Source organism: Ambystoma mexicanum, chromosome 1q (assembly GCF_040938575.1).
Source record: "Ambystoma mexicanum isolate Mex_15411 chromosome 1q, UKY_AmexF1_1, whole genome shotgun sequence".
NCBI lineage: Eukaryota > Metazoa > Chordata > Amphibia > Caudata > Ambystomatidae > Ambystoma > Ambystoma mexicanum.
Genome location: NC_090922.1, coordinates 1,451,027,989 through 1,451,042,367, shown reverse-complemented (window position 1 = coordinate 1,451,042,367; position 14,379 = coordinate 1,451,027,989). Strand labels below are relative to the sequence as shown.

The 14,379-nt window shown below is 46.0% G+C and overlaps 1 protein-coding gene across 2 annotated transcripts in view; it reads left to right on the top strand.

Moving 5' to 3' along the window:
• Window positions 1–14,379, top strand: part of KIF2C (kinesin family member 2C) — a 1,350,025-nt gene that overhangs the window by 21,928 nt on the left and 1,313,718 nt on the right. For both annotated transcript variants that reach the window (XM_069642340.1, XM_069642339.1), the window contains exon 2: window positions 13,715–13,809. In XM_069642340.1, coding sequence (XP_069498441.1) covers window positions 13,715–13,809 — 95 coding nt within the window. The remainder of the gene's footprint in view (window positions 1–13,714; window positions 13,810–14,379) is intronic.

Below are 14,379 nucleotides of genomic sequence, written 5' to 3'. Positions count from 1 at the left end.
ACTTATTTGCAGACAGAGGTGAGCGCTTACCCTAAGATGGCACTCCAATAAGTTAGTTAGAAAAGGGAGGGAAAAGGCAGAATTAGGAAAGCACACAATACCAACACTTTTAAAAGAACCACAGCAAGTCAGAAAAGGCAGAGTCTACTGTTAGAGCAAGAAAGTTAATAGGCCAGGCCCACTCTTGGAGAGAGCCAGGCGGAATGTGTCCAAGATCACACAGTTGAATTATATTTTAAGTCTTTGCAGATAGTTCAAAAAGGATTGGATCAGTTCAGAGAAAGTTAGTTAGCAGGTCCCAGGTCACCCCAGGATAGAAAGTCAAGGATTTACGGGACACCTTGAACAGTCTGTTGCAAGGGAGACCAGGCGGAACACAGTACCTGAAATGGTGAGAAAGCTCCAGAGGGGGCAGTTGATGCCTGGCAGCGGGTGCAAGTCGGTGCTTCGTCCAGGGGAAGAGAAGATCTTGACGTGGAGGAAAGCTGGAGGTCGTTGCACTGCCAGGGAAGAAACCAGCCCCGGAGTTTCCCCGTTAAAGGTACAACCCTTTTATTCGCGGTAGTGGTGAAGCGTGGCTATCCGGCCGCTGGGGTGCTTGGCACGGGCGATTCGACCACGAGACGATCCAGGAAGGCGAAAAGAGGGTGAACTGGTTAGCTCCACCAGTTCAGAGGAAGAAGACGCTCCGGAATGAAGATCTTCTCTGTCGGGAAGTGGTGAGGCGTTCAGTAGGGTTCCACCGGTGGTGTCGTCGTTGCAGGTCGACTCAGCTTCTCCCTCTTCGGATTCTTTGGTCCTGTGGCGACTTCTGAAGTTCCAGTCCCCAAAGCCCTGCTTTTATGCAGAAAACCCCCATTCATTACTCCTAGCTGTCACTCAAACATGGGCCAATCGCACGAGTGCGACTTGAGTTGCCGAGGCAACTCAGTCCAGGGTGCCTAAACCCTCCCCCACCCCCACCCCCCACACACACACATCCTGTAGACCCAGACAGAGTGGCACTACTTTTGGAGGCTTCTGTGCAGAAGCCCGCCAAAAAGTGGAACAAAGGGCTCGACTTGGGTTGGAGTTACAGAGGCGAACACAAACACCATTTTAAAACTGAGTCCTGGCAAAAAGACCCAATCAGGGAATTAATATTAAATAAATAACCTGGCGGTATCTTTAACATTGCACCAAAAAAAGTGGTGCGTTTTTAAAATGAATGGGAAAATCCCATAGGAACTATTACGGTGGAATATTTCGCGTGGTAACCACTGCCACCAGCCAGAAACTCGACGAGGGGGGACTGCACAGTGCCCCCTTGCAAAACAGACCCAGGGGCAATATAATTACCCCTACCAGTACTTCCACAATCTGATGGTTTGTACTGGTTCTGTTCACAATTTAAGACTAGTGAAGTCAATGGTGACTTTACATGCCCCGGGAGACAGTAGTCGGTCTGTTTGGGGGTCACTATGATACCCCTGTGTTACTGCACTGAGGGTGCTGTGTAACACACTTACCAAAAACGCATGAAACCCTATGGAGTAAAAGACCCCATAGCCCATAAAACATATTACAAAGTCAAGGGATATCTCAAATCATGTTTAAGAGTGGGAGAAAGAGTCTCACTCTTAGCAGGAGAAAAAATAAACCCCAAAAATCCAGCAAAGCTGCTGAGGGACTCACTAGGTTTGGGAAATTAGCCTATACAGAGCATTCTCCCTAACGGTCTCCCCAGGGCAGCCCTTCTTCCCGTGCAACCCATCGGCTAAGGGCCCCAAGGCCATGGGCGGCTCCAGCGGAGGCGGCTCCAGGAGGTGTCGGCAGGTGAAGCAGTGGCCAGTGGTCAATCATCCACAAGGACCAGTAAGATGGGAGTGGCCTGGCTCAGGAGTAGAGCTACTACTCTACCCTAGATTCCGAGCCACTTAACAAACCCATAGTAAACAAAGTGATTACCCCCTCTGCATCTCTTTCCCTCAAACTTAATCATTATTTAATACTGTACCAATCTGGCTAGGTACAGACCCCCTTCCTCTGTGTAGACAATACAGGGCTCTCAAATTTAGCAGGGGTTCTGTCGCCAAAATGCATTGTATGATGTTTAGATTGCATTGATGGGCCGCCCTCCCACTACGCAGGTTTCTCAAATCCAGTTGGGTTTTGTGTCCAGATCGCATTGTCTGATACTCAGATTGCATTGAGAGGCCTGTCTCTCAAATCTAGCAGGACATCTGTGGCCAGATTGCATTAAGGGAGTAAGTCCTAGCTGTGCCCCTCAAACTCACTCAACTAGTACATGTCCCCCCTGAACCTACATGGCTAGCCCACCGCGGTGAACTGCGTTTAGAGAGACGTCCACTGTGCAGGACTCGCAGATCTAGCTGTATTTGGTATTGTGCTTCACTGACCCTCAGATCTAGCTGTGTTTGGTATCATACAGTACTGTCAACTGACCCTCATATATAGTTGCTTAGTGTGATACCCTGTTGCTCTCCTAGGCGTGGGCCTCTTTCCTACTGTGCAGGACCCTCGAGTCTATCTGTGCTTGGTATCGTGCTCCACTGTTTCGGCTGACCGTCAAATATAACTGTGTTTGGTGTCAGACAGTACTGCTTCAACTGACCTCAAAACTAGCTGCGTTTAGTCTGATACCCTGTTGCTCTCCTAGACGTGGGCCTCTCCCATGATGAGGGACCTTCTGGTCTAGCCGTGCTTGGTATCGTGCTCCACTGTTTCGGCAGACCCTCAAATCTAGCTGTTAGGTCCAGAACTGTAGCCTTCTTGGGCTTAAGCCTTTCTCCCAATATACAGGGCCCCCAATCTAACTGTGCTTAGTTCAGTACTCCATGGATCCCGGAAACCCATCACTACCTAGCTTAATTGAGTCCCATTCCACTAGACCATCGAACGTCCATAACCCTCCCCGACAGTGCACCCTCAAACGCACCCTACCCAACGACAAAGGACAGACTGAGCTGGAGAGCACCCTAGTGCATCCAGAGAAGGAAAAACCAAGATTACTGCGCCCGCACAACACAGCATAGAGTACCAACTACCCTACTACGTCTGCACCTTAAACTGAAAAATGGCCCGACCCAGGAAAGGACGCAGAGAAAGAGCAAGATCGTGCAACAAGGGACGTGAACACACAACACTGACGGAACCGAGAAGAAGCAGCCTCGCTGTAAGGCTACGGGCCTAACGCAGTCATAACCGGAACAAAGTTTGTAAGAGAAATCCCTATTCCTCACACCTTACCTCGCGACAACCACGGAACACTGACACCTCAACACGGAAACCTTGAGACATACAAAGAATTTCCTGAAACACCCGGGAAAAAAAGACTGGCGCTCTCGGAGTGGGATGGCTCCAACCCATTACCCCCTACATCACAAGAACAGAGGGGCACCATCGATTTCCACAACATCCCACACAATACGACGAAGTTCCGACAACAATGCTACCTCCGACCTACCAATCGGACTCGATGAAGCCATCGCTGATCTTCAACCAAGCAGCATCACAGCAGAAACACCACAACTGATCAGCCCTGTTATCAACCTATTGGACCACTTCAATGAAGAAGCAGCTGTCTCCGTTCTTCATCCTACCAACATCAATGCGGAAACACCACGATCGGACAACTACAAGCCTGAACAACAAATAACAAAACGGTCACAGCCAGAGAATCCACTAACTTAATAAATGCAAGGTCAATGTCCAAACAATCAACCGAAATATATGACCTCCAATCGGGAGGCATAGACCTCCTATTTGTAACCGAAACATGGCTAAACGGCAACTACAAGATCACCCTCAACAACTGCCTGCCTGAAGACTTCAAATGCATACAAGCAAATAGGAAATCCAAAAGAGAGGAGGGCGGGGGCTAGCAATCATCCACAAGGAACATCAAAGGGTCATCAAAATGGAAGATCCACTAGACATTGATAAATGCGAATCCTTACTACTACGGCTATCAGTAAACCCCAAAACTAACCTGAAATTCATACTGATATACAGACCACCAACCTACAATGCAACTTTCATAGACTCCTTCATGGAAGCAATCACCATCCTGGCCATCAAGTACAACCATCTGATGATGATCCTCAGATTTCAACATCTGGTTCGAAGAAGAAACCACAACCACACATCCTTAACCGCCCAACTAGCAGCCATGAACCTACTAGTCAAAGGAGCAACACACTCGGCAGGGCACACACTTGACGCAATCTTCGCCAACAAGGATCTCATCACCACGGCACCCCCAATTCAAATACTCTGGAGTGACCACCTCATCATTCCATTCATAATCACAACGGCCGCGCCAGCAAAAAAGCAACAAAAACCACCGATCATAAGAAATTGGAGAACCATAAACTCCAACCTAACTGAACTTCTGGAACTCTGCAAACCACAAGTAACAACCATGGAAGAAGCTGACCTAGACAAAAAAGTTGCCCTATTCCAAAACTGGATCGCAACAACATCGCCAAAGAAAAACCCTTCACACCATCACATAAGAAAACAGAAAAAAGCGCCATGAAAAGAAAAAAGCAAAAACTAGAATCTGAATGGAGGACCAACAACACCACTGCAAACAAATTGCAATTCCTGCAACAGATCCGCTCATATAAAGGAAAAACAAAAAGCGAAGAGGAAACACTGATAACCGAATCTTCAGAGCACCAAACGCCCAAAAAAGAACTCTTCAAAATCATAAACGAAATTTTAAAAAAACACCGGGCTGCAGCAACACGCCAATTCCATCAATGAAACTTTGCGATGACTTAGACAACAAAACCACCATACAAAACAGGCCAAGCAATCGCACTTCAAACCCCACCCACACCGACGAACATCCAAACAAGCGACGAAGCTTCTCAGAAATATCAGTGAAGACTTTCGTCAAACTGGTAAACCAAAGCAACAAATCAGGCTCTTCTGAAGACCCTTGCCCCCCGGACATATACAAAACAATTCTCAAACAAGGAACCCCCATCGAATACCACCGGAATCTCCTGAACCTCTCAATCTCAACAGGTAAAGTACCACAGGCCTTCAAATCAGCTTACATCAAGCTTCTACTCGGACACAGCAGGAAACCTAGAGGACTTATCCAACTACAGACCCATTTCCAACATACCCTACATAGCCAAACTGCTAGAAACGTACGTCTACAAAACAACCCAAAACTTCATAGAGCACTGCCTACTAGACCAGGCACAAGTTGGTTTGGGACCAATGAGGGGAACAAAATCAGCTCTCTCAATATGAGATGACCTAGAAATGAACGCAGACTCAGACAACAGTATCGCCCTGATTCTCCTCTATCTGTCCGTACCTTTCGACACTGTCAACCACGACATCCTCATAAAGAGATTAGAAGGACTAGAGATAACGAACACCGCCCTACTATGACATCAGCTACATCCCCTGACCAAGAGAGCTCGGCACCACACCAGCACCATCAACTGTTAAAAAACCTAGGGGTCCTGATGGATAATAATAACCACACTCTAGAGCCACAAGGAAATGCTCTACTCGAATGTTTCTTCCTCCTGCGAGCAGCAAAAAGAATCCTACCGTTCCTGTTCGCCAACAAAACACTTGCCATCATCGCTCCGATCATGTCCAGAGTAGACTACGCCACTAGCCTATACCTTGGCATGCCCGAACGACTTCTAAAAAAACGCATACAAAATGCGGCAGCCAGACTCCTCCTCAAGCTACCCAGAAGAGAACACATCACACCCGCGCTAAAAATACTACACTGGCTACTATTAAAACACAAAATATTATTCAAGTCCATGTACATCATGCACAGAGCAATACACAAACAAGGCGCAGAATTCCTAAACGATAAACTACACCTACATCAACCGACAAGAACACTGAGATCAAGCACCGACATCCGTCCGGAACCAAAAACCTATAACAGAAGAAAACTCAGAGGATCCTCTTTCTCTCTCCAGGTACCGAAAACCTGGAATGACCTACCTAAGAATATATGGAACACAAACCACCAAGCATTCAGGAAACTCCTCAAATCATGGCTCTTCACAGCATAACCACAACAGCGACGCACTAGAATTCCCCACCTCATTAAGCGATGAAAATGACACCAACCTCTGTCATTCCCAAAATGGACAAGCACTGAATCCAAATAATGGGCCCCATGACAGACCATAAGGTATCATTGTAAATGGCCACAAAAGGTCACCAAAGATTGATCACATACTGGGCCCGTGACGAATGCCCTTAAATGACTCATCCACTCCCTCCCGGAAGTACCATATCCAAACCGCCAGCATACGCATTTAGATAGAAAGTTTGTGAGAGGAGTCCACTACACCACCCCAGCACCCAAGGAGGAGAATAGACACCCAACACACAATCAATCCCTTAGCATTAGAACCCCTTCAGAGCTCGCTAGAATAGAACGGCTCCAAGCAATTAGAACACCTACAGAGCACGCTAGAACAGCACAGGGAGCGCCTCACACAAAAACCCTGCCAGGTGTAACCCCCATCACCCACCCTGATGAAATTGGGAAGATTGGCGAGCGCCACACTCAGACGGAGTCCTGAATGTTAACCTGTTAAACCTCATACAACCCACTAACAAAAAAACTCAGCATTTCTGCAGACTTTTCACTCAAAAATCTCACCCATCTCTCGCACAACAACCCACACACACACTTCACAACAGTGCAACAACACATAAGCAACACCAACAGCACACTAGGACTAACATCGATCCGATACTCGCACCAAAGCGCAGCACCCGGTGTATACCGAGTTGAAGCTGCCAACAGAACACCACTCTCACTATCCTACTCTTGCTTCACCTAATAACCCATCCCACCTTCTCGTTTGCAGATCTACCAGAGCGCCTGGGGACCAACTCTGTTGGTTATGGTGCGCGGTACAAATACATTTAACATAAATACAATAATACCTGTGCAGAATGATATAGAGAAGTCTTTTTCTTCAATTTTCTAAAGGGGGTGGGGATGCTCACCAATAACGTTAAGAAAATGCTAGAAATTGTGTTCCACTTCGCCAAGAAGTCTTTCAGCAGGCTGACATTTCTGGCAGGAAGACCTGCCTGGTTTTGATGGCTGAAAGTGACTTATTGAGATGTCCATGTAAGTGTCCTATAGGCTTCAGAAATTCTTATTGTTAAGGTGGTGGTCTTTTTATCTGCATCTCGCACAACAAAGTCTTCAAGAAAGTAGTTTAGTCCATAAAGTTTAATCCTTGTAGTGCTGTCTTCATAACCCAACCACCACTGCCCTGAAACAAACACATTGCATTGTGATGTTTCTTACTTTCTTAACAGAACTTTTGACACTTCCTAGTTTTGGTTAAGTGATTCGAAACACAACTCCTTAAGGATGCGGCACTATGGATCTGCGTTTCTCAGTAACGAGAAAATGAAAAAGGACCATAGTGAATCAAACCGCCTTGGTTAGCAATCTAGCTCAGAATAGATAATAAAGCAGTGCATTGCAGATGTAAACCCTCATGCTTCCAGATATATTTAAACATGATGCGGATGGCCAGAGGATGAGGTTTTTCCAAGAGTAGTCGGGCCCCCTTTATAATCGCACATCAGCAGAAGGTGGTCTCGGATCAAACTGACTTTATGCATACAGGCTAGATGGGGCCTATACAGCTTTATGCAGGATTGACCATGTGTAAGTGCAGTAAAGTAACACAAGTGGTATCGAACCTGGCTAAGCGAATTTCAGATTCCAATATTTGTCTGTGACATCCTCTCGCCACATGAGTAGATTATGGTTTTAAAATGATCTTCGCCATTGAAGTTTGTGTTGTGCATAATACTTTGCCTATAGCAGGGTTCTGCAACCTGTTACTTACTGCATGTGTTTTGGAATACGACTTCAATGATCCGTCACTGATGACAGTAATGCTTAGGGCTGATGGGAGATCTAGTCCTGTACATCTGGAGAGCCAAAGGATGCAGATCCCTACCGTAAAGTATTCATGTGCAGTAAAACATGGTTAGTAAATATGTTTAGTGACAAGTGATACAATAATTACATTTATACAGGGCCAATATCTCTACTCCTCATTGAGCCAGCGCAAAGTCCTCCATTATTACTTGGGTAATTCCTTATTAATGGTTTCAGCTCGTTTTATAAGATCCACCTTTCTTACGATTGCTTTGAGTGCCCTTTCCTCCGTTACTGCGTATCAATCAGGTTAGTGTACGTTGCATTGGACTAGTGGACAGATATTCCCTGCAGTCTAGAGGGGACCACACCCACAAAATGCAAGGTTCCTAGAGATCTACTACCTTTCCTTATGTTATCTTTCAATTCTGTGTGCCAGAGGGGGTTGGCCCTACTGATGGGTATGTCGTCTTGATTTACAAATAATGTATGGTGTGTATCTATCAAACTTCAGGCCGGATACCACTCCACACCCCAAAGTGCTGTAAAATTAGCAATTTTTACTTGATTGAATGAGACGGCCTGTTGGCATGGGATGAGTGGTGCTGTATTTCATAGATTTAGGAGGAAAGTTGAAACCAGTAAAAGATGTATTTAAAAACATCCCCAAACCTAGATCAGTTCTTTGTGCCCCATAATGACTGTAAATATTCGGCATGGGGGGTGGGGGGGACAGGCTCGCTTCTAATCCTATAACCATATAGGAAAGCTCAGTTGTGTGGCATGTGCTGCCGATTTCTGGTCTGAACTGAGTGCAGGAGGTGACAAAGGATAGACACCTTATCTATTTTACTGTATTTGTGTAGGCTTTTTTGGTTAGTGGGCGACTGGCAGAATATTTATCTTCCTATTTTTAGGAAATAAAACAAAACCCATACACTAATTTAAAAAAATCTTGGTTTATATCATCACATTATGATTCTACTTATAGCGACAAAGATGGACAGAAAATACAAGAGGTATGACACGCTACATGGCAGAGGGTACCTGACAGTAACATGGAATGGCAATAATGCAGATACTGCATCTGGCGGAGATGTGCGCAAAGATACTTTGAGTGGGCCTCAAATGTCTTGGGTTGGATTTGGCGGTTGCATAACTGCAGATTGTTCCATGTCATTGGCCCACACTACGTCCCTTAGCCAGTGATCTGCTGTAAGGATTCTGACACTCATCCACCACAACAAAATACAACGCTTGGCAAGGAGAGAGATTTACAAATTTGCTCATGCAACCTAGAGTAGGCTCAAAAACATGAAACAAATAGTGCATTGGTAAGAGGGCAACATTTCTGTCTGTCATTTCTGACGTCTGACCCACACCTTTTCAAAAAGGTGCAAGCAATGGTCAGTCCCACATGTGAAGCATTTGGCATTAGCACTATTGCATCTGGGACATGTCCCATCAATGGTGTATAGTGATAGCGGTGCAGCACTGCACTTTCAATTATATCAGCTGGAATCTTGAGTTGTGTGCACAGTCGTGCAAGGTGTTGTACATGTCCACCCAAGGGTCAGCTGTGATGTCCACCTGCATGCCCCTTGCCCATTTAGAGCGAGCATTGGACTGTGACATTATAGAGCAGTTCTGGATCATACGGTTCATGGAGGACACCAAGCCACGGTTTTTGCTTGCAGTTAAGATGTATCCCAATATCCACCAGGAAGCCCTTCCCTTGCCTTTTACATTCCTTCCGCAAGCCTACATGTTGTAACCATAGCAAGGTTTTGTGCTGTATGGGCAATGGGATCTTGTTGGTGGATATTAAATTACCTTCTGCGTTCATTGCCCCTAACGTGTGAAACCCATATTGCACACAGACCTTTTGGGAACCAATGTCCTCTCTGGCTAAGGGAGGTACAGTTCCAGAGAGGGAGGTCCCTGTGGTATGGGACTGATACCCCAATCTTTTTCCATAGGTTGGCCAGGCCATCGCAGTTGTACTAACCGGGTCAAACTCGTAGCTGTCCGTAACATGGGCGGTGTTCTGGAAGCTTGCCATTTGCGCACAAGGGAGCAGTTGAGGGTTTTTAGTCTTCAGGAGTGGGGTTGAACCATTTGGGGGTAGGCAGACTTGGAGGGGGGTTAGGGGAATGGGGGAGTAGTTTAGCCAGGAGTCGAAGAGCTCTATGGGTAAGGGTCGAACTGTGGTCAGGCGGACACCTAGTAGCGCCTCGGCCAGATCCTGTAGTACCTTGAATTTGTTTCAGCACTTGCACTGAGATGTAGCTGTAGAGGATGGTATGAGGGGGGTATCAGTAGTGCGAGGATGGAGAAAAATATGGCAGTGGTCTGTCAGATGAGGGGTGGATGTGGTGATGAGATCGGAAGAGCTGAAAATGGCATTGAGGGTGTGGACAGCAGTATGTGTTGGTCCTCTGATGTGTGGGTTGAGATTGTGCCTCAAGGTTGTTGACCAGTGGTAGTCATGGAGTTGTTGGAGTTCGATCCAGATGTTCAAGTCTCCGGGTTGATAACTAGAATGGCTGCTAGTGAGTCACATAGGCTGTTGGTGAAGTGTCTGTCATAGCCCGGTGGCCTGTAGACTAGAAGGAAGCTGTGTGAGCGAGTAGGCAAGAGTGTGACTAGGAGGGATTTGCAGTTAGCTGTGCATGGTTATTTTCCAGTGGAGGTGATGTGAGATTTGTGCAGGATGACTCTGCTTCCTCTGGAAGGTCGGTTGTGGGTGAGGAGCAAATAATCGGGTGGGAAAGCTTTGTGAGAGTTAGCCTTGAGGTTGTCGGAGAACCAGGTCTCGATGATAAAGATAAGATCGGGGTTCTTGGAGGTTAAGAGATCACAGATATTGTTTTTGGCTACAGAGCGGGCATTGAAGAAGAGGCAGGTGATTTTGTAGAGGCAACAGTGTTTACCTGGTTGTCTAGGTTTGGTCGGGCTGGTATAGTGAAGGTTGTCTGAGGGTAGGTGTTGGTGGTGGGGAGAAGATTGATTGGGAAGGGCAGTGCAGTGTAATAGAACTGACAGAGGTGGTCAAGGGAGGGGAGCTGTAGTGTAGTGGGTGCATAGCTGCTGGCTAGGGACTGAGGAGAGGTCGGGCGGTTGCAGGTCTTCGACTCAGTTGTGGTGTGGGGTGGGGGTTTGGTTGGTGGCAAAGGTCTCGGAGGGTTGAGGCATGGTGGTGGGTAGTTCAGAGGTCTGGCTAGGTGTTGATAGGGATGGTGCACAGGGGCTAGGAAGGATGGGGAAAACTGTCTACAGTGAGGGGGGTGGGGATGCAAGGTTGTTTGAGGGGATGTTGTAGTGGGCTTTAGGAGTGGGAAGGTGTATCCAGAGGTGTAGGGCAGGTGACATGCATAGTTGCGTTTGGGTGACCACATTTAATCAATGAACACTGTAGGAGGGTTGGAATAAAGACTTTCCTAAAAATGATTACAGGAACATCTTTTCTATGTCAAGCCTGCGAAGTTTCAAAAGAACTGGAAACCATGCTCCTGTAGTCCAGATTGGAGTTACCAGGACTGTCCATGCCTGCTCCTGACTAATCTTTGCTAGGTACCCATCAATGAGAATGAAACTAGGGAAATGCTTGGTTCACTCACTGTACCAAGTATGAAGAAATACCTTTGCAGCTACTGCTGCTGAGGTCTGGCTTACAAGTGAATGTCAAAAGGTGCAAATTGGAGCAGGCTCAGGAGGATGGATCAGGGGCATCGCACTTGCTTTGGAAGCAAGATGACATGGTGCAACATAGGTTCGATTTCCCCCTTACTGTGCACCCCCCCACCCACGCAACCAGGTCCGCACTAAAACCTCTGGGCATTAAGCATGTTTATAAATGTACAACCAAAGCCCCTCCTAAAAGGTCCTTCCCACATGGAATATAAACTTAGAATGAGACATTTTCAGAGTAACGGTCACATTTATTTAGCATCAACAAAGCACTCGAGCAGAGAGGGAACAGTTGTTTCGCGAAGGCTCGGTCTTCACCGAATCTTGTGGTTCTTTTATATAAGTCTTTTTAACTGTGTTAGCATGACATATAAATAACACGGGTCCTTGAAAGGTTACTCACTGAGTGAATAGAACGCTAGGTGAGTAAAAATAGTTTAATACAAATGGGCATGCAGGGGGGGAGGCTGAACATGTTTGTTTCTGCCCTTTGCTGCATAACTTTGGGTGAAGGGTCATCATCTGCTAGTAGTACGTGCTACTTTGACTCAAGCTATTTACTCGCTTGAGTGCAGTGCCTGCAAGTTAAAACTGACGTCGGTTGAGTTGCTGTTTGTGGACCGCAGCAAACCTTTTGTGACATTATAACAGAGAAAAGAAAGATAACTGGTGTTAATTTAATATATATTTCCACAAGAAGCTCTGAACCGGAGCATTCAAACCGGAAGTAAACCAATCCATGCTCGGTGGACCCCACTTCTCTTGCAGATGTAGAAAGGCTGCTCTGCAGTTTCTGAACGCGGTAGTCCACCAGATGTCTGGAGTGCCAGTGTGCCCTGGCCAGACCTGACAAATGTCAAAAGTCTTCGGCTAATTCTATTAGCGCCTTGGATCTCGTGCTGCATAGGTGTTTGACATACATCCCCCATTGAAACCTTATCCATATTGAGAAGAATGCAGAAGTTTGCGCTGCCTTTGGCGAAAGAACTGCGCTGCAGCTGGCCAGAAGTTTGAACCAATTTATGTGCAGTTCCTGCTTGCTCTGTAAACCTTTCCCTCCTGTGGAAACTGTCTTGCACCTTACACCCCAGGATACTTGACTGGCATGAATGTGATCAAACACCAGAGCTATTCTTTTCTTGCCTCCTGAGAGATTCATTTGAGTAAACAAAATCCTTTGACAAAGTGAGCTCTTGTGTCTCTACTTCCTAGTAAATATAGCTTGAATGAGAAGAGTAAGCAGATTACCCCGGCCACTTCGGTTGTGATTCTCTCTTCCCAGCAGTGTGTGAACACATCTCTTGGCCAAGTGGAACCTCTCATGGGAAACTTAAGATGGTTCTCTGCCTTTATTATGAAGCCTATAGAAACTCCATGCAGTATGAAGGCATTCAGATTGATCAGTTAACCAAGAATCTGAGGCTGTGCAGGCGCCACCTGTGCATGACCTCCTAGCTGGCCCTTTTCCTGTGACATGTCTGGGTCAATGATCAGCCTGATGACTTGCTCCCTAGGTACTAGGACTACTGGTCACCTCAGCTTGGCAAAGCACCAGGATGAGGACTAAAGCCTGAAGCTTGCAAATACCCGTGCACCATCCAGGCATAAACTAAAATGATATAACACTAGCAATACAGCCCGCTTGAGGTGCTGGATTTCAGATTTGTCCAGTGTGGTTGCCCAGATGGGGATTTGATGGGGAAGTAATGATTGATCACTCAAAATGGGCATTTAATGAACCAGTGTAAGGGCCATAAAGCTATTTTTTTTATTTGTTGAGGTAAGCGTTTGAATTAGTTTAAGCAGAAGGTTCAGATAGGTCGACTCCTACCAAAGAAGTTATTGTTTGTGCTCACGGAATGTGGTTATGCTAAGGACTTATTTAATGCTTATGATTTATATTGGGGAGGGGTGGTGCATATACTGTGTTTTCAAACTGAGTGCCACATCTGACAGCACCCCCAGAGTGTCTGTTGCCCTCATGTTTCAATGTTTTTCTAGATTGGTGAATCCCAACCACCTTGAGTTTTAGATGTGTAGTTTCGTGTTGTGAAAGCATGCGACTTGTGTTGTTGTGAAATGACTGCTTTGTGGTGTCCTTTTCCCAAGGGTTGATCCACGATGCGAACGTAATGACAGTTAATATGAGCAAGTCCTCCGTCAATGTGGAGTGGGCAGAAGGAGACACGAACAAAGGCAAGGAGGTAAGCCATATGCAATAATCTGTTATTAATTTGTTTGTGTGTGACTTATAATTTGAAAAAATGAATATGCGGGTCAGTCTTGAGCTGACTTCATGGAGCATCTTTGGAATAATTAAGATATTGACACATGCGTTTTTCAATGTACAATATTTCTCTTAAGTACATCTTTTATATATTGTGTCCATGTATAGATGTTAATGCTAAAGGATATTTGTACCGCGCACTATCGTCACCGGAGTGGTCAGCTTTGAAAGAAAATGGGAGGGGTGGGGGGGAGAGTTGGTGGGATGAGCTGGAGAAGTGCAAGAGAGCAGTTATGTGCTGTTGGCAGCCTCGGCCTGGAATTCCGTTGGCTGGGCTTGGGGTGTTATACTGTCATCACGCTGATTTTATTGTCGTGCGATTTTTGTACACGTTTAAAGGTGGTTTTTGCCACCTGTGAAATGGCAAAATTACCTGTGATTGAACTGTGAATCTCATAGGTTTAACTTGTTACTTTTATTTAAAAAAAATAAATACTTATCGGCATTTGTCAACAATGCCGATTCATCGTATTGTAACAGTGATAAA